Here is a 27707-nt window from a genome sequence, read left to right as displayed (position 1 = left end):
CCCTTCTCAAATGCTAAGAACTCACTACTGTCTGGGTGAAAACATTCCCCCTCAGATCCCCTGGCGAGAGTAGAAGATGGCAGCGCACCGCGCGTGCGCAGCTCTCCGGTGAAAAATGATGTCATATCTGTTAAATAGAGGCCGTGGACAATTTCTGATTTGATGGAGACAGATGTGAAATCACAGAGGAACACCTGGAGAAATTTCTGAAACGCCCGTCCGCTGCTGTTGGTACTGTGTGATCGGAAATCTTTCGGAGAGTAGGCCTCAAAATCCCCGGCCTTGCCTGCTTTTGGCGACCGAGAAAGAGGTCGAATCGCTCAGACAGAGATGGCGCTCAGTACTCGGTGTTGGAGAGCTGATCAGAGCTCGAAGTTTTCGGATGACTCAGAGTCGGATTGTGGTCGGCATGGCAGGGAGAGTTTTTCTTCCTTCCTTCTCCCATCTGCGTGAGATGTGGGACATTTGAGAAACTTCGAACTTTACTGTGCTCATGGACTTCTTCATCAAGTTATGGTATTGTTGCACTGTTGTAACTATATGTATAATTATGTGGTTTTGTCAGTTTTTTTCAGTCTTGGTTTGTCCTGTGTTTTTGTGATATCACACCAGAGGAAATAATGTATCATTTCTTAATGCATGCATTACTGAATGACAATAGAAGGGGACTACGTGTCTTCATAATCTAATCTCTTGGCCCTAAATCCAGATTAACTGCCGTTTATCCTCTCTATTCACCCTGTTATTTTATATAGCTTAATTATGTTCCTTCTTATCAGTCACCCAAGAACCAGAGTGGAAGCAATCGTCCTTACTCTGAAGGGACTAGAGAGGATACAATGTAGATTTATATGAATCTACATTGAGAAATCAAAGTTTGGAAAATCCTTGAATCTTTTACTCAATTCACAATGTAATTGTTTCCTATGACAGAGCTTGGACTAGAGTGTCTCAGACATCCCACCCTGCAAAAACTCATTTCAGGGAGGTAGCACCATCAATTTGCGGGAGACCCCCGGAACTTCCGGGAGAGGTGGGATGTCTGCAATAGAGTAGCTCCTGAGCAGCTAGCCAGCTAGTTTAAATAATGTTAGCTATGCTAATGAACGAATGGCACCTGTTAAACACATCTCAACATGTCTTTTACAGCCTCAACCCACCATGGGCAATCGAAAAGTCACTGTTGCAAACAGTGCAGCAAGCAACACTGTCATTATTTTTGACCCCTATTAGGCAGGGGTACGCTTTAGGGTAGTCTGGGGTGACGTACGTTTTATAGTTTCTTTTTTTGGTACCCTCTCCCTCTCCCTCTTCCCCCTCTCCCCCTCTCTCCCTCTCTCGTGGTTGCTCGTACGCGCTCTCTCTTTCTTTCTCTCTCTCGCTCTTGCGCTCGCTCTCAAAAAAATTGATTTCCGTGACATTGTATATCATTTGCGGGCATCAGGGAGCCACTATTAATATGCGGGAGACTCCCGGAACTTCCAGGAGAGGTGGGATGTCTGGTGTCTGTTTTGAAATCTGCTTTGTCATTCTAATGGTGTGGCCTACCTATCAGAGCTGACTGAATGTAGTTAGAACCTCATTTCTGAGAATGTTGAAGATGATTGTTCACTTATTCTTCCAGTGATTTGGAGGATTTTGTGGCATCTGCAATTTTTCAGTGCCTTGAGCTACCAGTGTAGGTAGTCCAGGTCTCAGAAATATGTTGGAAGGTTGCGATTACTGCTACCCAGGAGCCATGTACAGTATTTCCTATCAGGTTTGAAGTCTACAAACACCCTTCCCCTCAGTTGATCAGGGTCATTGCTGGTGTATTCAGTGTGATGGAGGATTTCATCATCAATATCTGTCTTCACTGTGAGAGGCTCCTGAAGTTTAAGAAGTTCACATTTTCTAGAATCTTGCCATGAGCCCAAAGAGCATGTGTTTAAGGTGAGATGGGGTAATTTTAAAGGTGATGTGAGAGGCAAGTTTTTTTTTTACACAGAGTGGTGGGTACCTGAAATGCAGTGCCTGAGATGATGGTAGATTTTTAAGAGACATTTAGATAGGTACATGAATGTGAGGAAAATAGAGGGATATGTACCTTGTGTTTGCATAAAGGATTAGTTTAGTTTGCCATTTGATTAATAATTTAATAGGTTCTGCACAACATTGTGGGCTGAAGGACCTATTCCTGTGCTGTACTATGTTCTATGTTGTTCTGATGGAAGGAAGTTTAATGAACTTTGTTCTGAATATGTACTTTGATAATATTGCTGAAGCCTGACATTGCCCTAAGGTACTCCTGCAATCCTAAGGTGAGAATGAAATGCTTCCAAAGTTATAGCAATATGGGAGGGATAATTATGGCTTCGAGAGAAAGTTTGGTGAATAAGAAGTTTCCTTACCCATTTTTGACCTGACACCATGAGACTTCATGGAATCTCGAGACAAAATCAAGGATTTTCAGTGCTACCTAGTTTTGTGCCACTGCTCCACTTTCTGTGGTGGTTTGACCCAGAGATTAAGTCAAAGGAAACGGATTATAATTTTGTCCAAAGTAAAAGCAGCTTACTTGAGGACTTGGAAAATTTCAGGATTCAACAAAGGGGGAAAGGAAAAGTAGAATGTAAGAGTAGTCAAGTGTAAACATAATAATCTGGGAAATTCTTAGATATGGGCCCTCCCTGGGTTATATACACTTGGCTCACAGACACCCATACACTTGAACGATCTCCCATGGCTATTATAAAAATTCAAACAAACCAATCTTGGGGGGTAAAAATTAGCCCAATAAGTACTGAACAACCTTATTGGACTTTACTGAACATGCACCCAATCCTTTCATCTTCCCGTTACTAAAACTAGCAAACCCCTTGTTTTCTCCGAACCAAATTTTAATCCAACTTGCCACTTAATTAAGGGTCATGTAAGTTTTTATTTTTATGACCACTGCCATGTTGGATTTCATCAATGGCTTTAAAGCCATGTAGCTTACCTTCTTCATTAACCCTTGTCAGAAAATTCAATTATCAACCAGGCATGACGTTTCTTACAATTCTGTGCTAAGCTTCCTTGATAAACCCAGTTCCCTCTAAACGTTGTTTTATGCAGCCCCATTGGATTTTTTTCCAGCAATTTGCCCAATGTTGGATTGACTGACCTCTCTCCTGTTAATAGCGATGAAGCGTTATCATCTTAACATGTGGATCATAGAAACATAGAAAACCCACAGCACAATACAGGCCCTTCGGCCCACAAAGTTGTGTTGAACATGTCCCTACCTTAGAAATTGCTAGGCTTACCTATAGCCCTCTATTTTTCTAAGCTCCATGTACCTATCCAAAAGTCTCTTAAAAGACCATATCTTAAAGGTATTCATATGTTGCCATGATCAAGGGAAAATAAACTTTTTTTTAATCTCTTCCCTAGCGAGCCAACATCTGATGTGAGTGACAATCCAAACATGACGTGGTTGGATGCTGCTCAGGTAAGTGCCGTTATTTGCCCAACTTTTCATTGGTATTGTCCGTTGCTATTTGAGTTGTGTCTAAAGCAGCAAGAATTTCTTGTATCACTTTAAAGCTACCTTTTCCCTGATTCATCCTGCCTCTGCCATCTGCCCTGTGGAGTATACCTATCCACTGATATATTCTTACAGTCATTCATTGTTGGGTACCCACTCTCCTTGCCTATGATGACTGTTGTATACTACATTATTTAGAAATATGTGATTGCAGCTCCCTTGGTGACCTCAGCACCAAGAACACCCTTAGCCACAGAATCCAAAACCATCCCAAATCATCTTTTCTCCAAGTACCCCCCTAATTTCCCTTGTATGGGAAATCAAATACCTTGGTCTACTTCATTCTGTTTCCTCTTAAAGTGGGATGGATCTAAGTCATAGAAATCTCTTGAGATATTCTAATTTCACCTAGAGTCACTCTGATTACTCCATTATCTATAATATATCAGAGAACAGACAAAGGTCATGAGGTTCCTTAACTCTCTGCAGTAGTGGTGCCAGGCAACTGGAGGATAGCTAACATTGTTTAGGAAGTAAGGTAGCTTTAAACTAAGTTATTACAGTCCCATTGGATTTGACTTAGTAGTTGACTTACTGTCATCCATTCTAAGGAACAGTACAAGTCTTCATGTAGAAATACACAGACTAATCAGACTACACAGGTTGATAGGGTGGAAAAGAAGGAATGCTGCTTGCTTGCCTTTATAAGTCAAGGAATTGAGTACAGAAGTTGGAAGTTGCAGCTTTATAAAACTGTCACATATACAGTATTGCATTCAGTTTTGGTCGTCCCATTATAGAAAGGATGTGGAGATTTTGGAGAGGGCTCAGAAAAGATTCACTAGGATGCTGCTTGGATTAGAGCGAATGTGCTTTAAGAAGCATCGTGGAGAGTTGTAGAAAACTGCAGCACAGAAACAGCCCCTTTTGCCTATCTAGCCTGTGTTGAACCATTTAAACTGCCATTGACCTGCACCTGGACCATAGCCCTCCATACCACTCCTATCCATGTACTTACCCAAACTTCTCTTAAATGTTCAAATCAAAATTGTATCCTCCACTTGCGCTGGCAGCTCATTCCACACTCTCACCACTCTCTGAGTGAAGGAGTTTCCCTTGTGTTTTTCCTTAAATAGTTCACCTTTCACCCTTAATCCATGACCTCTAGTTGTAGTCTCACCCAACCTTAGTGGATCTCTATCAAATCTCCCCTCAATCTTCTACTTTCTATGGAATAAAGTTCTAACCTATTCAATCCTTCCTTATGACTCGGGTCCTGGCAACATACTTGTTAAATTTTCTCTGCACTCTTTCAATCTTATTTACATCTTTCCTGTAGGTGACAGAAACTGCACACAATACTCCAAATTATTACCACCATCTTATACAATTTCAAAATAATATCCCAACTCCTGTAATCAATACTTTAATCTTTGAAGGCCAATGTGCCAAAAGCTTTCTTTGCTACCCTATCTACTTATGAAGCTACTTTCACAGCTTGGGTTATTTTATCTGAAGTGGCGGAGGCTCAGCAGAGATCTGATAGAGGTTTATAAGATTATGAGAGGCATAGATAGGTAATCAGTATAATTTTCCCATGGTTGAATTATCTAATACTAGAGCACATGCACTTAATGTGAGACAGGGAAAGTTCAAATGAGATATGTGGGAAGATTTTTTTTTACACAGATGAGTGGTGAGTGAGTCAAGTACACTCCTGGGCTGGTGGTGGAGACGAATATGATAGAGCTATTCAAAAGACTCTTAAATAGGCACATGAATGTGCAGGAATGGAACAGTGTAGACATTGTGCAGGCAGAAGGGATGAGTTTAGTTGGGCATATGATAACAAAGTGAATTAGTTCTGAACAACATCGTGGGTTGAAGGGCCTGTTTTTGTGCTGTACCCTTTTATGTTCTAGAGCTGACCAGTGTAGAGTTGAGAAGGGAAGGGCATGGTTGACTACCTTAGTTTTTTTTGAGGATGTGACATGGAGGGTCAATGACAACAATATAGTCAATGTCATCTATATGAATTTCAGAAAGATTCCAAGCCTTGGACTTGATTAGTACAGTAAAACACATAGGATCCATGGGAGAGGCACATTAGATCCAAAATTGGCTCTGTGGCAGCAAGCAGAGGGTAACTGTTGATGGATATTTTTACAACAAGTCATGAGGGCTCAAGATTTGTGACCTTCCTCTGTTATACTCTAATGATTTAGACATGAAGGAGAATGGTAGGGGAGTTTGCAGATGATACAAAATTGGCTGGATAGTGCAGAGCTAGGCCAGAGGCAGAAAAGTGATAAATGAAATTTTATCTGGGGCAGTGCAATGAGGCAAGGGAGTACATAATAGTGTGGAGATATACATGATCTTTGGAGTTCATGCCCACAGATCCTTAAGAGTAGCTGGACAGTAAAGTCCAGCTATCTTATAAAGGCATATGGAATGTAGTCCTTTATTAGTTGCAATAAGCAGGAGTAGTAGTAGTAGAAGGTGGGGAATTATGCTAGAATTGTCTGTAATAGTGGTTCGGTCACATCCTGAGTTCCCTGTCCATGTTTTGGTCATCACATTTATAGAAATTGGATTATACTGGAGGGATGCAAGGTAAATTTATGAAGGTGTCCAGGGTTGGAAACTTGTGTCTGAGGAATGATTAGATAAACTGGAGATATGAGACCACAGATGTAGGAATAGGGAGCAACATACAAAGTGCTGGAGGAACTCAGCTTCTATGGAAAAAAATGTACAATCAGTATTTTGGGTCAAGACCCTTCATCTGGACTGAGGAAGAGGAGAGATAATATAAAAAGGTGAGGGGCAGTGATGAGAAAGAGCTGGTAGATAGATGATTGGTGGATCCAGTAAAGGGGATGATAGGCAGATGAGGGAAGGGGGGGAGAGTGGGAATTATGTGAGAAGCTGGGAGGTGAAAGTGACAAAGGGCTGAAGGTGATGGAATTTGTCAGAAAAGGAGCATTGAATATGGAGGTGGGGAGGAGTGTCTGGGTGATGAGCAGATGGAGTGGATGAGAGAGGAGAAAGAGGTAATGTGGTGGGGGGGCAGGTAGATCAGGAAGAGAGAAAAGGAAAGTGGAACAGGGTGAGTGGTTACAGGAAGTTTAGAGAATTTGATGTTCATGCCATCAAGTTGGAAATTTTCCAGGTGGTTTATGAGGTGCTGTTCCTCTAATTTACATTTAGTTTGATTTAATGGAGGAGACTGAGGTCAGATGTGTCAGTGTGAGAATAGGAAGTGGAATTGAAATGACTGGGCACTGGGAGATCCAAGCTGGCATGGCAGATGAGCAAAGATGCTTGGCAAAGTGGTCACTCAGTGTGCACCAAGTTAGACAAGCTTAGGTTGTTTTCTTTAGAACAAAGGAGGCTTGAGAAAGATTTAACCAAGGTTCATAAAAATAAGGTTATTAAATAAGAATGACGTGTTTCCCATAGCAGAGGGGTCGAAACAACAGGGGAATCTGTTCAAAGTGAGGGGAGGAGGGATTAGAGGAGAGAGGAGAGAAGTGTTTCTAGTGGGTGGTAGGGGTTGAAAGGGTGGTAGAAACAGGATTCCTCACCATGTATATGCTTGCATATATATTCAAAGGGCTTTGAGTTGGAAAGCGTGTTTCTCATTTACCAACAGTGGAGACAGGATGAGCTGATTGTTCCACTCCTGTGTCATAATCTTTGCAAGTGTAATGTTTTTAAGACTTAGTTTCTCCTGGATCTTTAGTTGTGCCACTGGGCTGGGATTCAGATTTGTGGACCAGGTCATGATGCGACCAGTTTGAGTTCTTTCAACAGAATATCTGTGGGAGTTACAGTGTTGGGTGACGTGCTGAACCCTCTTAACTTCCCAAGAAAGTAAAGATGCTGTTATGCTTTCCTTATGATTGCATTTATGTTATTGGGGCCAAGTCAGGCCATCTGATAGATTAACCAGGAATTTACTCCTGCTAACCCTCTCCAATAACGATCCACCAATAAAGATGCAAACACGAGGAATTCTGCAGATGCTGGAAATTCAAGCAACACACATCAAAGTTGTTGGTGAACGCCTGATGAAGGGTCTCGGCCTGAAACGTTGACTGTACCTCTGCCTAGAGATGCTGCCTGGCCTGCTGCGTTCACCAGCAACTTTGATGTGTGTTGCCATCAATAAAGGTACATGTTTATTCTCCTTCCCCTTCCTGAAGTCAACAATCAGCTTTTTAGTTTTACTGATGGTGAGCAAGAAATTGTTATTACGACACCATTCAACCAATTGTCCTTCCTGGTAGGCTGACTCATCACCAACTGTGATTTGTCCCACAATGTGCACTGGAGCTGTGCTTAACCATATTCATGTATGTATAGAGAGTAGAGTAGGGGGCTAAACATGTAACAGTGATGTTGGAGGAGGAGATGTTGTTACCAATCCTCACTGGCTGAGATCTGCTGAGGGGAAGTCAAGTATCCAGTTGCAGAGGGAGGTATGGACAGCTAGTTGTTGAAGCTTAATGATGAGTTTGGATGGGATGATTGTGTTGAATGCTGAGCTGTAATCAGTGAACAGCAGCCTGAGCTGCTGCTGTGCAGATAGTTCAAAGCAGAGTGTGACAAGCCAGAGAAATATCACATCTGTTGCTCTGTTGTGGCAGTAGGCAAATTGAACAGATCCAGGACATCCTTGAGGCAGTAGTTGATTCATGCCATAACCAAACTGTTGAAGCACTTCAATCCCATTGCTGTAAGCACTACTGGGTAGTTGTCTTTGATGCAGGTCACCATGCTGTTGGGCACTGGTACAGTAGATACCTTCTTGAAGCAGGTGGGAACCTCAGATTGCAGAAACAAGAGGTTGAATATGCCCATGTAAACTCCAGCCATTTGGACTACACAGACCTTTAGTACTCAGACAGGTGCACTAGCTAGACCAGACTGCTTTCAGTGGGTCACCCTCTTGAAGGATGCATGGATGTTGGCCTCAGAGACAGATTACCGTGTGATCCAGAGATGTGGGGTTCATGTGGGTGTGTCATAGTTCTGAAAATGTGTTTAAGAGGCATGGAACTCATGGCGTGATGGGTTGCTGCCACCTGTGCTAATTGAACTTGCCTTGTAAATAGTAATAATGTGCTTTACAGTGGGGACAAGCCCCATTCAAATCTGAGCGTCCAATTGAGAATGTCTCTTACTGTAAGATTTGACTGTCACTTTACTGTTGTCTTACTTATGGCTTATCACTTGCAGCTGTTGAAAAGTGTTCAAATGTTTTGCTACAGATTGTTCTGGAGGAAGCTGGAATACCCCTGCACATCAAGGAAATCAAGCAGCGAGTACTGGACCGAGGACTCGTGCAGTCAAAGTAAGTTGAGTTCTGTATTAGCCCAGCTATTAGGCAGACCTCAGGTGGATGTGGATTGATGCAAAAACCTGTCGAAAGTCTCAGAGCTGATCGCTGGTCAGTGATTGTGGTTAACCTACACCAATCAAGAGACCTTGTGGCTTATGGGTTAACAATGAAAAGAAAGTCAGCCCATTTTCCAAGTTACCGCTTCTGATGTTAAATGAATGTTTGAATATTCATCAGGATTGGGGTATGGTCTGTAGCTGATTAGAACTGGGTGTAGTTTTGAGGAAGAAGAATGTGTAATTGGTGGATCTGGAGAGCTTCTGTTGGCATTCAGAACTTGCACATCAGATAGCTGCTGACGGCCCATTGTTGTCTAATTGTCCTGAATATTGACCAAGGGCCACTGGGGGAAGGGGAGAATACTGGTACAGGGAGACTTCCAAAAATGTAATCCTCTTAGAGTGAAACAGAGAGTGGGGACAAATTCACTTCTTGTGGAGTAGAGCTGTACCCCTCAGTAATCATCAGTCCCGTGGGGTATTTTACTGTCGGAGCTTCCTGAAGGTTTCTCGCTGAGTGGCTGATTCACTGTTCTGTATCGGATCGGTGACGTCGTTCCACCACTGGAGCAGCCTCCTTACTTTCAATTTCTGGTTTCTTTGACTGATCACTGTTTTGTGGTTTTCGTATTGTTCTAATTCCACTTCCCAGAAGTATAGACACATAATGCAAAAAGGTTCCCTTTGGCCCCTTATCCCTTTTCCCTTTTCCTTTCAATATTTATGAAATTCACTGAAATATACTCCCAACATCTTTTCACTTGGCATATTCCAGGTTTCAATGGATAAGATATTTTCCTCACCTTCTCTCTTTTGCAGATTATTTTAAATGTTTGTCCTCTGGTTGCAGCCAAACATTTAAAATAATCCGCAAATATTTTAAAAAATATATTTATTTTTATTTTTATTTATTACAAACAAACAAAAAAACACAGAAAAAATACAGCACATTCATAAAAACCATAACAAAATCAAATTAAATTCTGAGCAGCAAAAGGGAGAAAAATATAAAGGCAAAAGTAAACTCACACAGCAGAGGTGCACCGCACCAAAAAACCTCAGTCCTCACCCCGTGAGAAAGTCAAATACAGGACCCATATCCTTTCAAAGATGTCCCCTCTGTCCTCACTATATAGTCTCAGTCTCTCCAAATGTGAAGTATTTGCCAGTTCTCTAAGCCACAGATCGTACGTAGGCACAGAGTCCATTTTCCACATTTGCAGGATTAACTTCTTGGCAATCACCATTCCAAATAATACAGCCATTTTTTCATACATATTGGCTGAAGATAGGGAGCTTGTTGCGCCAAGGATGGCTATGAGTGGGTCTGGTTCCCACTGCTTCCCAAAAGCCTCAGAGAAACAGTGAAAAATACTTTTCCAGTATGCATAAAGCTTACAACATGACCAGAATGAATGTGACAAGTTACTGTTCACAGATTTACATCTATTACAAACTGGTGAAACATCAGGGTAGAAACTGTGCAACTTTTCTTTGGAATTATGGAGTCTATGTATTGTTTTAAACTGTATAAGTCTGTGTCTGACGTTGACCGAACAATCATGTATACTCTTTAAACACTCATCCCTAACCTAGAGTCAAAGCTATATCCAAGAGCCAACACGTGGCCCGGAATAGTGAGAAAACTACCCATTACACACTAAACACGGGAGAAACACCTCTTCACAAATACCCTATGAAATATAAAAATAAACAATAACAATCAGTCCTCACCCACATCTTAGTGTGAGCTTATTTTTCAGTTCCTCATGCGCTGAACATAACAAACAGTCTCCAGATGAAGCCATTATCGATCAACAACGAATCCAGTAACTCAGTGTTAATCCGTTTTTAGGTTGATAAGGTGTCCGAATGCCAATCTTTAACTTCTCGGCTCAGGAACTCCTCCACTATAGCTGCAGTGCTGAATGTACTGGTGCTATTGTTAACTGTAACCACAAACCTCGCCGGATACCAGAATCCACACCTAATTTTCCTGGCTTTGCATTTCTCCCTAATGTACTGAAAATCCTGGCGTTTCCTCGTGGTAGCCGAGATTAAATCCAGGTAAATGAACACCGGACGCCCGTCATACAGCAGCGGAGCTCTCTCCCTGGACAACCGTAGCACCAGCTCTTTAACCTGGTAGTGGTGTAGCTCTTAGCCTACCACTTTTAGCCGGTGCTAGGCTCTGGTGGGCACGGTCCACTTCAGTCGACTGGTGGAAATGTTCTTCCCCCAGCAGCTTCAGAAGCAATGTGGCTCCAAATTCCGTCGGCTTATTGTTTTCGACTTTCTTCTGAACCCCGATATTGCAAACGTTTTGACGGCGAGACCGAGCTTCAAGGTCATCCACTTTAGCCTGTAACTGCGTGTTTTGGAATATTAGGCTATCAAGCCGCCTCTCCAACTCTTCGATTCGCCCCTCATACGATTCGGTGGTATCCTCCATTAAAGAAACATGCTTACTGACTTTGGTTAGAGCCGCTGTTAGGTTCATGATTGACTTATTATGCTCTGCATGTCTCCCATCTACCAAACTGTACAGCTTGTTTACCGCCACAAGGACTTCTTCAATGGTAGTTGAGCCCGGGGCGCTAGCAGCATTGGCTTCAGCTTCTCCTGGGCCCGCTAGCTTCGCGGAACCCTCGCCAGAATCATCTTCTCCTGTGCCCTTTTCTTTTTTATTCCCTTTACCTGGCTTTGTCATTTCATCCAGCCCGTTACAGCTCACTTCAGTCACGTAAAAAATAAGAAATAACTGCTGTTTGGGTGAGGCAAAAGGTGAAAGTAGGCGCAGCTCACGGGACACACGTCTACTCCATACCAAGACCCCACGTGACCCCCCTATAATCCGCAAATATTTATCAAAACCATTATGATTTGGGTCACTGATTCTGATTCTGAGATACGCCTTGCGGATGCACTGGGACACATCATCAGTGATGTAACCTGGGGTTGTCGGGTGTTTCGGGTCTTTCAGCATCATACACCCTCACCCAGGCGACCTAGCTGGGGTTGATCAGACCCCAGCTTGTGTCCCAGCAGGGTTGACCCACGGATCACCCCTCCTGATCCATAGCCATCTGGAGGCTCTCTCAGCAGCCTTTGTGATGGTCCTGATCGCTTTCCTCTTGCCAGGCCAAGTGATGCCAAGTAGGGTGTGGACTCTGCAGAGTGGGCGGCCGGCAAAACCCCTGCACCCTACTTCGATGGGCTCGCAGTGAGCCTTCCAGCCTTGCCTCCAGCACTGCTTCACCAGCTCCTGGTACTTGGCCTGCTTCCGCTCATTTGCCTCCTCAATGCGATCCTCCCAGGGGACTGTCAACTCTATGAGGACACTGAAGAAAGGACCACATCCGGCCTCAGTGAAGTTGTTGCTATTTGGTTGGGAAACTTCAGCTGCCTCCCCAGGTCAACTTGAAGCAGCCAGTCTGCTGTGGTGCTAAGCAGGCCCGATGATGATGATGATGATGGTCTGGGCTGACGTAAGGGCTGTGCTCCGGCTCTGACAAAGGAGATGTTCTTCCTCTGACCACTCTGTTTGCTGGTGGTCATGGCCATCGCAATGCTCTCTGCCACTGCCTTCAGCATCTGGTCATGACGCCACCGGTAGCAACCTTCCCCCAAGGCTTTAGGGCAGCTGCTAAGGATGTGCTCCAGTGATCCTCTTCCTGGACAGAGAGATCATGCTGGTGTATCGCTCTTGCCCCAGGCATGGAGGTTTACAGGGCTTGGCAAGACATCATAGACAGCCTGGATCATAAATTTAATGTGCTGGGGTTCTGCCTGCCAGATGTCAGACCAGGAAATTTTCTGCTCCAGCACACCTTCCCACCTTGTCCATGCTCCCTGCTGCCACATGCCCACCATACTGCTATTCCTCTCCTCTTCAACACCAGCCTGCACTTCCTCCAGGACTAGTTGGCATCTGACCTTGCCTTTGGCCTTGTCATAGCGAGGTTGTGAAACGGAACCCAGCCCCACTTGCCCAGTTGACACTGTCCCCACCAGAGCCCTGTGTCTTAGCCGGGACTCTGCTACCACCAGCCCTTCCTGTGCCTTCCACTTCCTGCCTGTCCATACCTGGATGCCTGCTGCTGCTACTTTAAGGTCCTTGGAATCCCTGTACTGCAGCACCTGTCTTGTGTGGGAAACCCTGAACTCCTTGTCCAGGCTGCTGAAGGGAAGTTGCAGCGTATTGCACCTTCCGTACAGTGCTGAGCCACTCAGACTACGAGGTAGGCCCAGCCACCTCCGAAGGTAGTTACTGACCGTTCCCTCCAGCAACTCCACAGTTGTCACAGGCACCTCGTATACTAGTAGCGGCCGTAGGATTCGGGGTAGGATGCCATGCTGGTAAATCCAGGCTCTGAACCTTCCAGGTAGGCCTGACTTGGCCACCATGGTGAGCCAGATCTCAAGCTCCTTGGAAGCTGATTGGGCAGTGGCTGCATCTCTGAGGCTACTGTCAAAGACCTTCCCCAAGCTCTTGACTGGCTTCTCGGTGATAGATGGAATTATAGTGCCATCCAAGGTAAAACGAAACTTGTGCACCACTTTGCCCTTCTTCAACACCATGGAGCTGGATTTAGCTGGTTCGAAGCTCATCCTTGCCCATGCGATGAGCTTTTCCAGCCCCTGGAGGATCCACCTGCTGCCAGGAACTGATGATGTCGTGATAATGAGGTCATCCATAAAGGCTCTGATCGGGGGCTGCCGAACACCAGACTCGGTCAGCAGGCCTCTACACTCTGCCTCAGCTGCCTTGACTATCATATTCATGGCAAGGGCAAAGAGAATAACGGAGATTGTACACACAGTTATAATCTCCTTCTCCTGCCTATGCCAGCCTGATGTCATAGCTCCAGAAGTGACTCTCAGTCTGAACTTCCCGTAGTAGTTCATCATGAGGTCCTTGACCTTTCTGGGAACATGGTGTTGGTCCAGTGTAAACTCCACCAGTTTGTGGGGTATTGACCCATATGCATTGGTGAGGTCTAGCCAAAGCACAACCAGGTCTCCCTTCCCCATGTGCACCTCCCTGATCAGCTGAGTGACTACACCAGTGTGTTCCAGGCACCCTGGCACTCTGGGAATTCCACCCTTTTGCACTGAAGTGTCGATGTAAGCGTTCTGGAAGAGAAAGTCCATCATCTGGTGGGACAAGACACTAAAGAAGATTTTCCCTTCCACACTAAGCAGCAAGATGGATCTGAACTGCTCCAGTTTTGACGAATTTTCCTCCTTGGGGATCCAGACCCCCTCTGCATACCTCTACTGGTCTGGCACTGTCCCCCTCCGCCAGATCACTGGCAGGATCTTCCAGAGAATCTTGAGAAGCTCCGGGCAGTGCTTGTACACCTTGTAGGGTCCTCCGCTGGGTCCCAGCGCAGAACTGGCTCTGGCTGAAGAAGCAACCTCCTGGACTTCCTTCCAGGTGGGCTCCCTCACATCGAACTCCACTATGGGTAGTGGTTGGCTTGTAAGGGCTCTGTGGAGGCCCAGCTCTTGCTCCCTTGCAGGGTCACTCAGGGTGTTATGAAGGAAATGGTCTACCTCTTCTTTACAACACACAAGGCAGCTGCTGCGTTTCTGCCCTAGGAGCTGTTTTATAAAGCCAAACGGATTGGCTATGAAGGCAGTTCGCTTCCTGGCTCTTTCTCTCCCTCACCTCCTGTGCCATTCTGCTCTGTGCAGGGTCATTACCTTCTACCTGCAGATGTTCCGGAGCTCAACCGGGGGAGGTTTCTCCTCCTCCGTTGCTACCTTGAACTGCCGTGCCAGGGACCGGAGCTCTTGGCGCAGTTGGTGGATCTGGGCTGCCCTGCGGTTCAGCGTGTACTGGGATCTGGTGATCTTGCCCTCTATTCCAAACCTCTCTGTGGCAAAGCTGAAAATGATGATGCTCGTTGTCTGAAGCTGTCTGTCAACATCTCACTTGGCTGTTAACTCTATAATCCTTGCTACATCCCCATCGAACTGGAGCCACTCTTTCTTGTTGCTGTCTGGGGGCCACTTGATCCGGCGCTGTTGAACTGTGTTGCTTGGGACAGAAGCTTCTGGCACTTGAGGGTTTGGGGTTCTGGGCTCTGTGGGGTGACTCCAGGCCGGGCTCCTCCTGCGTCTCACCAGGCGTAAATCCTGTGTGCTGTGCAGCGTCCTCCTGCTCCATGCACTTCATTCTGGCCTGATGGATCTTTAGGCCACGTTTGTTCTTACAAACCTTGCCGCAAATGCAATATCTCTCTCATCGTTGATAATCCATTTGCCTTGGTCGTTGTTATTAGGTCTGTCCTGTTGAGGTGTTCATTCTCCCCCCCCCCACCCACTCTCGGGCTCCCCTGGGGGTGTCTTTCATTGGGTTTATCTGCAACTTTCTTGGGTGGTTCTTCACAGAAGATGCAGGTTGGGCTGCTACCCCTCCCTGCCCCGCTTGCCGTCTTTCCGAGCTGTCAGCTGTTTCTCCAGTCATCACCAATCTGTTCTTGGTGGTCACCCAGCCTGTTCCTGGGAGTCACTGGCTCAGCCAGCTTGTGTGATTCTGAGATACACCCTGCGGATGCGCTGGGACACATCATCAGTGATGTAACCTGAGGTCGTCGGGTGTTTCGGGTCTTTCAACATCATACACCCCCGCCCAGGCGACCCAGCCAAGGTTGATCAGACCCCATCTTGTGTCCCAACAGCACTGGCCCACGGATCACCCCTTCTGATCCGTAGCCATCTGGAGGTTCTCTCAGCGGCCTCTGTGATGGTCCTGATAGCTTTCCTCTTGCCAGCCTCGGTTCTGGAGAAGTTACATGAATCAGCTGGACAAGTTGCACCTGAACCACAATGAGGACAATGCCCTGCAGTGAAATTTGCTAATGCATTGGTGTGAGTTTAATCTAATTTAGCAGGGAAATGAGAAACAGTAGGGGGAGAGGTGCAGTCAAATGTAGAAGGGAAATTGAGTCCAGTATGCAAAGCAAGCAAGGATGTGATAAAGTATATGTGTGTGCGGAAAATGCTCGGCTGGATTGTATCTAGATTTAATGCAAGACTTAAGGCAAATGAACTCTGACTGTTCATGCATGAGAATATGGTATCATGCTATCAAGGAGATATGGTGCAGGACCTGTAACTTCAGGTGTGATAGAAGAAGGGTGTTAATGCAGTGGTGGTACTACCATATTGACCAAGTAGTCCATCACTGCATCTGCAATGTCCTTAGGACAGAAGAATTTATTTATTTAAGACATCACTCACATTGTCTGGCTGTAAGGAATTAAAGATCTTAAATCTCTATACTCAGTTTGTCTCTTGGGTCCCTCTTGGCTTCTACTCTTTCCCTGAATATCCTCTTGAGAGAGGATATCCTAGAGACTCTTGAAGTGAGACCTTATGGCTAGAGCTTGAGAACAAAAAGGTGGTGATTACTTTGGTGGGATATACTACAGTCTTTCTCACAGCCAACAGGAGATAGAGGAGCAGATGTATAGATAACATCTCAGTAGAGAAGAGGCAGTGCTGAATCTTGGATATCAGTGAGAGTTTTTTGGGGATATTGGGTACTGCTCTACATTTTTAGGTAGCTTTGGAAAGGAGTCAGAATGATCCTGAATTTGATGTCCTGAACTGAGGAAGTAATACAGTAAGTAAAGACCTGTCAAAAATGGACTGAACCATTACTTGCTGGGAGTTTACACCTGACAAGTAGGAGTATTTTAAAAGTGAAATAATGAGCATTCTAAAACATAATATTTGCATGAGGCTGAAATGCAAGGTCAGTAGGTCTAAGGAACTCTGCATATCAAGGAATAGAGGATTGGATAAAGGAAAAAGTGAAGCATGTGATCAAGATATGAAAAATATGGAGATTGTGGAGTACAGAAAGTGTATGAGGATACTTAATGAGTTAGAAGTGGAAAAAGTAGACAAAAAATAACTCTGGCAAACAAATTAAGGGGAATCCCAAAGCTTTTCATAAATGTATTATGAAGAAGAAGGTGACTAGGGAAAGCATAGAATTTACTGAAGACTGGGGTTAGTGGTCTACAGAGAGTTTAACAAATTCCAGTGGCAGACTGATCCAAAGATTAAGAGTCCATGGGATCTAAAGTCAGATGGCAAATTGGAATCCAATATTGGTTTGGTAGATATTGATGGTTTAGGGCTTTTGTATGATTGGAAACCTGTGGAGTCACAGGGATTGATGCTGGGACCCTTAATATTGGTTATATACACTAAGTAGCCCACCTTCTTATTAATATAAATATTTAATCAGCCAATCATGTAGCAGCAATTCAATGCATTAAAACATGCATACATGGTCAAGAGGTTCAGTTGTTTGGACCAAACATCACAATGAGGAAGAAATGTGATCTAAGTATCTTTGACTGTGGAATAATTATTGGTGCCACACTGGGTGGTTTGAGTGTCTCAGAAACTACTGATTTCCTGTGATTTTCACATACCACGGACTAGCATTCACAAAGTATGGTGTGAAAACAAACAAAAAATACAGTGAGTAGCAATTCTGTGGGCAAAAACTCCTTGTTAATGAGAGAGGTTGATGAGAATGGCTAGACTGGTTCAAGCTGACAGGAAGGTGACAGTAACTCAAATAGCCATGTTAATAACAGAGGTATGCAGAAGAGCATTTCTGAATGCACAACACATAGAACCTTGAAGTGGATGGGCTACAGCAGCAGAAGATCGCAAATATACACTTGGTTGCCAATTTATTAGGTACAGAAGATATCTAATAAGTATCCACTGAGTGTATATTAGTGATTTGGATGTGAATGAAGCAGGTAAGATTTGGTAATTTTACAGATGACACAAAAAAATAGTGCTACTTGTAATGAGGAGGATGGTCTTCAACTGCATAGTGATATTGATCAGTTGGAAAGATTGGCAGAGCAATGGCAGATAGAAGTCAATCCGGATGTGTGATGTGATGCATGTTTAGAGGAGCAATGAGGACACGAAGTACCCAGTCAATGGGAAGATACATGACTTACACAATGAATGAATTTGCAGAGGTACAGTAACACTGATAATCCTCTAATCTGTTCAGAAATCCTGATGATTCAACATCTGGAAATATGTATGGTTTGAGAAATGATTTACGCTTGGAATATTTTAAGCTTCTTGGGGGTGGGGGGGGGGAGGAAGAGGAAAAAAGGATGTGCAGTATTTTTTACTCTGAGCTAAGACTATTGAAGTATCGTTTGGAACCCCAAATTGTAGCTGCAGTGTAGAAAAGAGAATATATCAACAAGTAATGTGACAATTTAAGAGAACTTTAATCTTCATTTTTTTTGTTAATCAAGTTAGAAAGGTAGCCGACAATAATTAATTGATAAAGTGATATCAGGTTATGGAGTCAGGCAATCAACAAGCTATCTCGGATTGTGTAATCAATGGGTAATGAGGCATATTTAATGAATTACCTCAGAATAAAATACCATAGGAAGTAAAAATCAAGGCATTATAAGGTTTTATAATCTGAGTACAAGAAACTGGGATTAGAAGCAGTGTTTAATGTAAATAAAGGATTATACACTGGAATATGATTATGGTTTTGGCTAAAATGGACAAAGTACGTTGATTAGTAGGAAAAACCTGGGCAAACAATAGCAAGCATTTAAAGAGGTAATTCATGGCATTCGCCAAGAACATATCCCAGTATGGAGGAAGGGTTTTAAGGGGTTGTTTAGAGCAGTTTACAATGTATATTAATGACTTGGAGAAAGGAGGAAAATTTATGGCAGTCAAATTTGTTGACAGCACAGAAGTAAGTGGAAACTCCAGTCGGAAAGAGATACAGACAGAGGTAATGATCGGATAGTAGATTGGGGAAAACATTACCAAATGCTGTAAAATATGGTAAACTGCGAAGTTGTTCATCTTGTAAGGAACAATAAATAGTAATACAGGTGTCCCCCGCTTTTCAAACGTTCGCTTTACGAAACCTCACTGTTATGAAAGACCTACATTAGTTCCCTGCTTTCGCTAACAGAAGGTGTTCTCACTGTTACGAAAAAAGGCAGCATGCGGAAAAAAAAGCAGCACGCGAAAAAAAAGCAGTGCGCGCCCCGAGCAGCCACTCTGCCCCGGATTCAGAACTGCATTCTAGCTGGCATTGCTTTAACACATGCCTGTGAGCAGCCGTTTGCAAGATGAGTTCTAAGGTATCTGAAAAGCCTAAAAGAGCTCGTAAGGGTGTTACACTTAACGTAAAACTAGACATAATTAAGCGTTTCGATCGTGGTGAACCAAGTAAGGACAAAGTGAGTTTGGCTTGTGGAAGTTGACAAAGATGATGTTGAAGAGGTTTTGGCATCCCATGACCAAGAACTGATAGATGAAGAGCTGATGCGATTAGAAGAGGGAACGATAACAATCGAAACCGAATGCAGTAGCGAAAGTGAAGTTGTCCAGGAACTGAATGTGAAGCAACTGCGTGAGATTTTTGCTGCAGTGATAATGTACGACTTTAATTTTGAAAGGGTACGTCGGTTCAGGGCATATTTGCAAGATGGTTTGAGTGCTTACAAAGAACTGTATGATAGAAAAACGCGCGAGGCTCAGCAGTCAAGCAAGCCTTCCACATCAGCCACAGCAGACGACGAACCTCGACCTTCGACATCGAGGTGGGCAGTCATAGGAGAAGATGACCTGCCTGCCCTAATGGAAACAGACGACGAGATGACACCCCAGTGTCTCACCACCCCAACCCCTGGGCTGCGGACAGATACCGATTCGCGGAGAATGCAGCGGTAGCCGGGAGGCACCCAGCATGTCTTTAAGAAAAAAGCCGAAATAAACATGCTAATTAATTAGGTGCCGCCCGGCACGTAAATGTCGGCCCGGATCAGAGGCGATGCAATTAGCATGTTTATTTCGGCTTTTTTCTTAAAGATGTGCTGTGTGCCTCCCGGCTACCGCTGCACCCCTGCATGCTTCACGGATCGGTATCGGGTCGCTGCTCAGAGGGTGGGGGCCACTGCACCTCCCCAACCTCCGACGACTCAGCCTAACACACCATCATCAGTGTGCTCGGCGCTGTCCCAATTCCAGTAAGTGAAACTACACTGTACATACATTATTTCTACTTTATATCGGCTGTGTATTTTCACGTGTTATTTGGTATGATTTGGCAGCTTCCTAGCTTAAAGGTTACTGGAGAGCACTCGTGCCGTGTTTTTGCCAACAGCGCTTGCGCCGTGTTTTTGCCGAGAGCGCTTGTGTGAGATTTTTGCTACGCAGAACGGTACAGGCAATGATTGTGGAAAAGTATTTCTACTTTATATAGGCTGTGTATTCATCATATCATTCCTGCTTTTACTATATGTTACTGTTATTTTAGGTTTTATGTGTTATTTGGCATGATTTGGTAGGTTATTTTTGGGTCTGCGAATGCTCACAAATTTCTCCCATATAAATAAATGGTAATTGCTTCTTCGCTTTATGACATTCCGGCTTACGAACCGTTTCATAGGAACGCTGTAGCTTTGGATGGCGGGGGAAACCTGTACTTAAATGAAGGAAGAACTTCAGAAACGGAGATTGGACTCCTATGCATGAAACAGAGTTTTAGTACACAAGGACAGAAAGTGCACAAGGAAGGCTAATGGAATACTTGCCATTATCTCAAGGCAGTCGGAATATAAAATAGGGAAGTCTTATTGCGTCTACCTGAAGCTCTTGTGGGACCATGTCTAGAATACTGTGAATAGCTTAGCATCCCAATTACTAAAAGATGCTATTTCATTATGTGGAGGATCACTGGATGACCTTTGGTATGTAGGGACTGCCAATGAGGCAGAATTAAACAATGGGTCTCTACTAAATAGTATTCAGAAGAATATTGGGCAATTTTATTTGAAAAAAAAATCCAGGTATTGGGGGCTAGACAGGGTAAATGCTAAGAGAATATATTCTCCAAAGAGAGGTGGGAGATTCCTGAAAAAGAGGACATCCGCTTCAGACTGAGGAAGGAATTCAGAGTTTTGAGATTCTTCAGAATGTTTTGCCACCGACATCTCTGGGCACACTCTGGGTGTAGTTAAAGTTGAGACAGGTTTCTGGTTGGTAAGGGCATTAAGGGTTGTGTTGAAAAGTAGGGAAGTGGATTTGAGGAATTTCAGGACAGGCTTGAAGGGCTGAATGGCCTTATGTTTCAGCTTCTTGTGGTCTTAGGATCGTAGAACTGCTCTGAGAGAGAAAGAGAGGGTTGCCATTTGGCTCAGTGACTCTATGACAGTCCACAGTAAAAAAAATCCTTTCATTCCCATTCTCCTGCCATAATGTAAAGAATCCGTAGCAATGCCAGTGTTGAAGTATCTTGCACTATTCACTGAATGTCTTGTTTTTCATCCTTGTAGCTCTAAATCCAGCCTGGAAGCTGTCCTCTATCGAGAGGTAGGCATTTTTGCTATTTGTTTCCATCTGAATTTGCACCAATAATAGTTTTCATTCTTCTGGTGAAAGGTGCTGTTTGCAATGCTCCATAATGATGCTGTAAGATGAAGTCTGACTTGTGTCATGGTTCTAGTCACCCTACCATAGAAGTGATGATACTTATCCTGAGAAGGGACAGGACTGATGCACCAAGCTTGTGAAGATCTGAACTAACCCAGTTCTTTTGAACTATTTTACATCTAAGTTTAACCCATTAATTTAAGTTATGGAGTCCTACACCATGTAAACAGGACATTCAGCCACCACATCCAAGCAACCAGTGAGGACACATCTGAATTATCCCAAACCTTCCCATGCCTTGCCAGTTTAACTGCTTTTCTAGACCCTTCTTAAATGCTGTCCACAACTCTGCCTCCATCATTCTCTCAGACAGTGTATTATAACTACTCACCACTCTGTGGATGAAAAAAGGTCCTCCTTAGATCACCTCTAAATCCTTTATCCTTATCCTTACCCTTGAATCTATGCTCTCAAGGTTTACTTCTCTCCGATGTAGGCATAATTCAATATAGTTTACCCTATTCATAAGTCATAATTTTATTTTCCTCAATCATGTCCGTTCTTAACCTCCTCCACTCCAGGGTAAAGGGTCTCTCCTCATAAATTAAGCGCTCTCTCCATAACAACACTTGGATGAATCTCTGCACCCTTTCCAGGGCAATCATTATCTTTCCTATCGCGTGGTGACAAAAAGGTACACTGTACTTACAGCTGTGATCTGACTAATGTTTTATAAAGTTAAGCATAACCTCCTTGCTATTGTATTCAATTCCTCAACAAATGAAGGCCATTAACTATTTTAACTACCTGTGTTGCCACCTTCAAGGATCTTTGAACTTGGACCTTCTGTTCTTTCCTACTCTAGGATTCTACCATTCATGGTTCACTAGTACTTCAGAAATGTACCACCTTACATTTATGTGGGTTAAACTCCATCTGCTACTTCTCAACCCATTTCACCGATGCATCCATTTAACCTTTTATCTTAAAATTAACCTCCATGCCATCAAGAACCCCACCAGTGTTTGTGCCATCTTATAAACAGAAGGTTCACAGCACCCTGCGGTACTTTGCTGTCCACTCTTCACACCCTGCTGATCTCCCTCCTGCATTTCACCTTGCAAGCAGCATAAGTGGTACACCTGCCTCCCACCCACCATTCAGGGCCCCAAACAGTCTTTCCAAGTGAGACAATACTTCACCTGCAAGTCTGTCGGAGTCATCTACTGTATCCAGTGCTCCTGGTGTAGCTTCCTCTAAATCAGTGGGTGAGACACCTTTGCTCTGTCTACCATAACAGGTGGGATTTCCTGGTGGCCGCCCATTTTAGTATTACTTCCCATTCCAATTCCGACATGTCGGTCCATGGCCTCCCGTTCTGTCAGGCTGAGGCCACTCTCAGGTTGGAGGAGCAGCGCACTAGAATCCAATCAGAAAAATAGCCCATGAACAACACTCACTGTCTTCTTGCCCTTGATTCCATGGGCCCTAACCTTTTAAACCAGTCTCTCATGGCAGCTTGTCAAAGGCCTTACTAAAGTTGATGTAAATTGCATCTTTTGCACTGATCTCATTAATACATTATGTTACCCCTTCAAAAAAATTAAATCAGATTAATCAGACAAGATTTGACCTTGACAAAGTCAGGTCGACTATGTCTAGTTTCAAGAACTCTTTAATTATATCCCTCAGTACTTTATCCACTACCTTCCCTACTACTGATGTTAGGCTCACGGGTGTATAAAACCGTAAGATAGAGGAGCAGAATTAGGCCATTCAGCCATTTGAGCCTGCTCCGCCATTCCATCATGGTTGATCCCAGATCCCACTCAACCCCACACACTTGCCTTCTTACCATATCCTTTGATGTCCTGACTGATCAGGAAACCATCAACTTCCACCTTAAAAATACTCACGGACTTGGCCTCCACTGCAGTCTGTGGCATAGTATTCCACAGATTCACTACTCTCTGGCTAAAAAAAATTCTTCCTTACCCTCTGTTCTAAAATGTTGCCCATCTATTTTGAGGCTGTGCTCTTTAGTTCTGGATACCGCCACCATAGGAAATGTCCTTTTCATATCCACCTTATCTAGTTCTTTCAACATTCGGTATGTTTCAAGGAGATACCCTCACATTCTTCCAAATTCCAGTGAGTACAGGCCCAAACACTCCTTATATAACCCCTTCATTCCTGGAGTCATCCTCGTGAACCTGCTCTGAACTCTGTCCAATGACAAAACATCCTTTCTGAGATATGAGGCTCAAGGCTTGACAATACTCCAAGTGTGGCCTGTTTAGTGTCTTATAAAGTGCCAGCATTATCTCCTTGCTTTTATATTCTATTCCCCTTGAAATAAATGCCAACGTTGCATTTGCCACCTTTACCACAGACTCAACCTGTAACTTAACCTTCTTAGAGTCTTGCATGAGGACTCTCAAATCCCTCTGCACCTCTGATGTTTGAACCTTTTCCTCATTTAAATAATAGTCTGCACTACTGTTCCTTTTACCAAAATGCATCTGGACGTAGCCAGCAAAAGTTTAAAAATCTCAGTCAGAGTCCTAGCAATCTTTTCTCGTCTCCCATTGCAGCCTGGAATAAATCTCACGTAGCCCTGGTGCCTTATCTATCTTAAAGCCTGCTAAGGCATCAAGTACCATTTTAATGGAAATTTTACCTTCTCTGCTGACTTCTCCAACTTCAAAGCTCCTTTCTTATGAATACTAATGAAGAGTATCCATTTAGAATCTTTTCTCTCTTTGTGGCTACATCTGCAGATTGCCCACATGGTTCATAATGGTACTATTCTTTCTCAGGTTGCTATTTTGCCCTCGGTAAGTATTCAAAACACCCTTGTATATGCCCTCATAATTCCTTTTTAAGTGTCTCCCTACACTTCTTATACTCTTGATTGGTCTCCTATTCATACCACAAGCTTCCCTTTTATCTCTTTACTCGATATTCCTTGAACTCCAGAGTTTCCTGTATTTGTTATGCTTGGCTTTCATCCTTGTAAGAACATGTCGACCCCGAACTCTCGTTACTTCTCCTTTGAATGCTGCCCACAGTGCAGATGTAAACTTAACTGCAAGTAGATGCTGCCTGTTAACTTTTGCCAGATCCTGTCTTATTTTAATGAATTTTGCTTTCTTCCAGTTTCCTTGCTTGATTTCTGCATTCAGTTCAAGGCGTGCATACTGTGTATCAGGAGAGTTTATTAATTCCACTTAGTTACCAACTCTCTCTAGCTGTGTACTGGGCTGTTAACGACACATTAGAAGTGTTTAGTCATATTTGCTAGGTGGCACAAAATAGACTGGAAGTGTCCTGTTTAGGCTAGGTTGTGCCCAGAGTCAATAAGGACTTGACTTTGAGATATGAATTCTGTAAAAACAAAGCAGGTTTCTGCTCCAGCTAGTGACCTGAGATTTTGGGTTCTCTTCCACATCAAACACCAGGCCAGTTCAGTCAGAAAGATGTTCATTTGCTGTCTGAATGAAAATCAAATGTATATTAGTCATTGCTATAAATGATCTCCTAAGCTTCTGGAAAAAATTCTTTCCACTGGCTTCTAAAAATATGAACTTTTCCAAGTTGGAAGGCCACTGAAGCTTGTTCAAGTCTGTAAACTGTGATTAAATTGAGAAAAAAGTATTCATTATATCGCATTATTTGTATTACATTAAATGTGATGCTCTGAATACTTCCCAATTGAATCATATTTTGATACCAACTAAAGGGCCATGTTGCAACTGAAATGATATTGATATGAATTATGAGGGATGATCAGAGTGCTGTTGGCTGAGGTAAGACTAGAAGCAGGCACTGTAATTTGAAGATGTTTGTTTTAGGATTTGGGCGGGGGTAGGGGGTGTGGATGACCTCATGGTGTACATGTATTCATAACTTAAAATTGCGTATGTAGTTTGCATGACTGTCAGTGGCCAATGTCTTGTTTGCCCTCATCATCCTCTGTGCATGCTGTAGGTGAGACTGTATTGAGTGTGATCAGCTCTCTCTTTGCTGTTTTATTATAGACTCAGAAAGGAAGTAGACGATTCAAGAGGCTGGAGAATAAAAATGGGATATTTACCTTACAAGTAAGTGTGTTACCCAGTGTTATTTTCATTACCATGGTGGTGGTTGTCATTCGTTTTCTCCTCCCCTTAATGAGGGATTTTCTTATTGGAAATCTGTTTCTCAAATAGACACCAGAAATACTCAGCAAGTCACTTGGCATCACTGGAGAGAGACATTGCTAGTTTTATGGCTTCTCCAGGTTTTACTTTGCCACCATTTTCTAATTGCTTGTACGATCTGTTTGTAAGTATGATTTAGGAAACTCTCTATTCCCTCTTGGTAAGCTGAGCCCTCTACCTTCCACCCTCACCCATTCCCCCTCATTTTTATCCCCATCCTCTCAATAGAAATCTCTAGGGGACATCATGTTGCATTCTGCAAATCAGAGAACACTCTTTTGATCCCACTGTACATCCTATCCTTTATTTTCATTTCTAACCCATGTTAGAAGGCTGCCTCCAGTATTTTGTTAATGCAGATCTGATCAGTCCTGATCTTATGTGAAAAGACCTCGACATTACCTCATAATTCTTCCTCAGTGTGTAATCAGTGGTGAGTTGCTGGAGGAAAATGTATAGTTCCACTCTCCAGAAGTGGCCCCAAGGATCAGGGAAAGCCCTTTTGTATCCACAATGATAATTCAGTTATGAGAGGACCACGCTGTAACCACGCGCAGGCGCCTAAACTATCTTGATGGCTCTGCTGAAGCTGAGTTTACCAAAACTATCAAAGCACTACATTTCAGGAATATTCAATGAAATGAACCTTTTTTAAAAAAAAAACATATTTAATCAGTATTTTTGTGCACTTCAAAACAAAATGCAAAAGTCTAAAGCTGTGAGCAGCAGAACAGTGAAACAACTGGTAGAGCTGCTGCCTCATGGCTTCAGTGACTCAAGTCAAATCACGATCTCTGGTTCTGCCCGCTTGGAATTTGCACATTCTCTCTGACCAATTTAGTCGATAGCTGAGCATTCAGCTGAGCTTTGCCGCAACCTTTCAGTGATACTCTCGATTGTTGAGTAGCCTGTTGACATACAAAGACTCAGGATGACTAATCCATTGACATACCTAGGGGATTAGTAGAGGAAAGGCATAAAGCTAAATCATCAGGTTCTGGGAAATAAGAAGGATGTTGCCTGGATTGGGGAGCATGCCTTATGACAGGGGTCCCCAACCTTTTTTGCACCGCGGACTGGTTTAATATTGACAATATTCTTGCAGACTGGCCGACTGGGGCGGGGGGTGGGTGGGGTGTTAATCACAACGGAATATAGGTGATAAGTCAACTATAAGTCACTTATCAGTGGCTAATGCACTCAATTTTGTTTCTAAAAGGGTTTATCTAACGAAGTTAATATTGAACACACAGCACATATTTTCCTCGCTTGAGTGATAAGTCAATTATAAGTCATAAGGGGGTTCCTTATGTCCAATCTATTCCGCAATTTAGTTTTCGTTGCATTCATTGCAGAAAGCTCCGCTTTGCAGAGATATGATGTTGGAAATGGAAACAACGTTTTCAGTGCTTTCATGGCTGTCTCGGGATATTCAGCCTTGACTTTGATCCAGAATGCCGGCAGAGATGTTATGTCAAACATACTTTTCAGCCCACCGTCATTTGCAAACTCGAGGAGTTGATCTTCTTCCCACGCTGACGTGGATGATTCACTGGGGACATTCACAAATGGGTCATGGACCCATTCCTTTGCACATCTTGGGTCATTTGCGGTTGGGAAGTAATGCTTGAATTCTGTTGACAGTGAAGATAGGTGATTGTGCACCAGCTGTGAGCCTCAGTCTCAACCAAATTCCCAGCTAATGTTCGGAACATGTCAAATATACTCCTGTCAAATTGCTGTCCCCACAGTTCCAGTTTGGCTGTAAAAGCAGACACTTTATCTGCCAACTAAAAGACAGTTGTCATTCTCCCCTGAAGTGACAAATTGAGTTCATTGAGTAGGTTGAAGATGTCACTCAGATAAGCGAGTTTTGGTATCCACTCCTCATCACTGAAGTGTGCTGCCAGTGGTGACTTTTTTCCTGAAAGAAATCTCTGTAGTTGCTCTCTTAACTCAAAAACCCTGGCCAGGGCTCTTCCCCCTTGATAGCCACCTGACTTCAGTGTGTAAGAGAAGGTGTTTGTGCTCTGCATCCATTTCCTTGCAAAGCTGCTCAAACAGACGTGAGTTAAGGGCTTTTGCTTTGATGTGATTGATAACTTCAACAACGT

At 43.6% G+C, this 27707-nt stretch overlaps 1 protein-coding gene across 2 annotated transcripts in view; it reads left to right on the top strand.

The window, feature by feature from the left end:
• Window positions 1-27707, top strand: part of tbrg1 (transforming growth factor beta regulator 1) — a 49449-nt gene that overhangs the window by 6179 nt on the left and 15563 nt on the right. For both annotated transcript variants that reach the window (XM_063070797.1, XM_063070796.1), the window contains exons 3-6: window positions 3415-3472; window positions 8788-8870; window positions 21295-21331; window positions 25432-25494. In XM_063070797.1, coding sequence (XP_062926867.1) covers window positions 3415-3472; window positions 8788-8870; window positions 21295-21331; window positions 25432-25494 — 241 coding nt within the window. The remainder of the gene's footprint in view (window positions 1-3414; window positions 3473-8787; window positions 8871-21294; window positions 21332-25431; window positions 25495-27707) is intronic.

Source organism: Mobula hypostoma, chromosome 18 (assembly GCF_963921235.1).
Source record: "Mobula hypostoma chromosome 18, sMobHyp1.1, whole genome shotgun sequence".
Classification (NCBI taxonomy): Eukaryota; Metazoa; Chordata; class Chondrichthyes; order Myliobatiformes; family Myliobatidae; genus Mobula; species Mobula hypostoma.
Note: the sequence above shows the minus strand (reverse complement) of the source record. Positions and strands in the feature narration are given on the sequence as shown.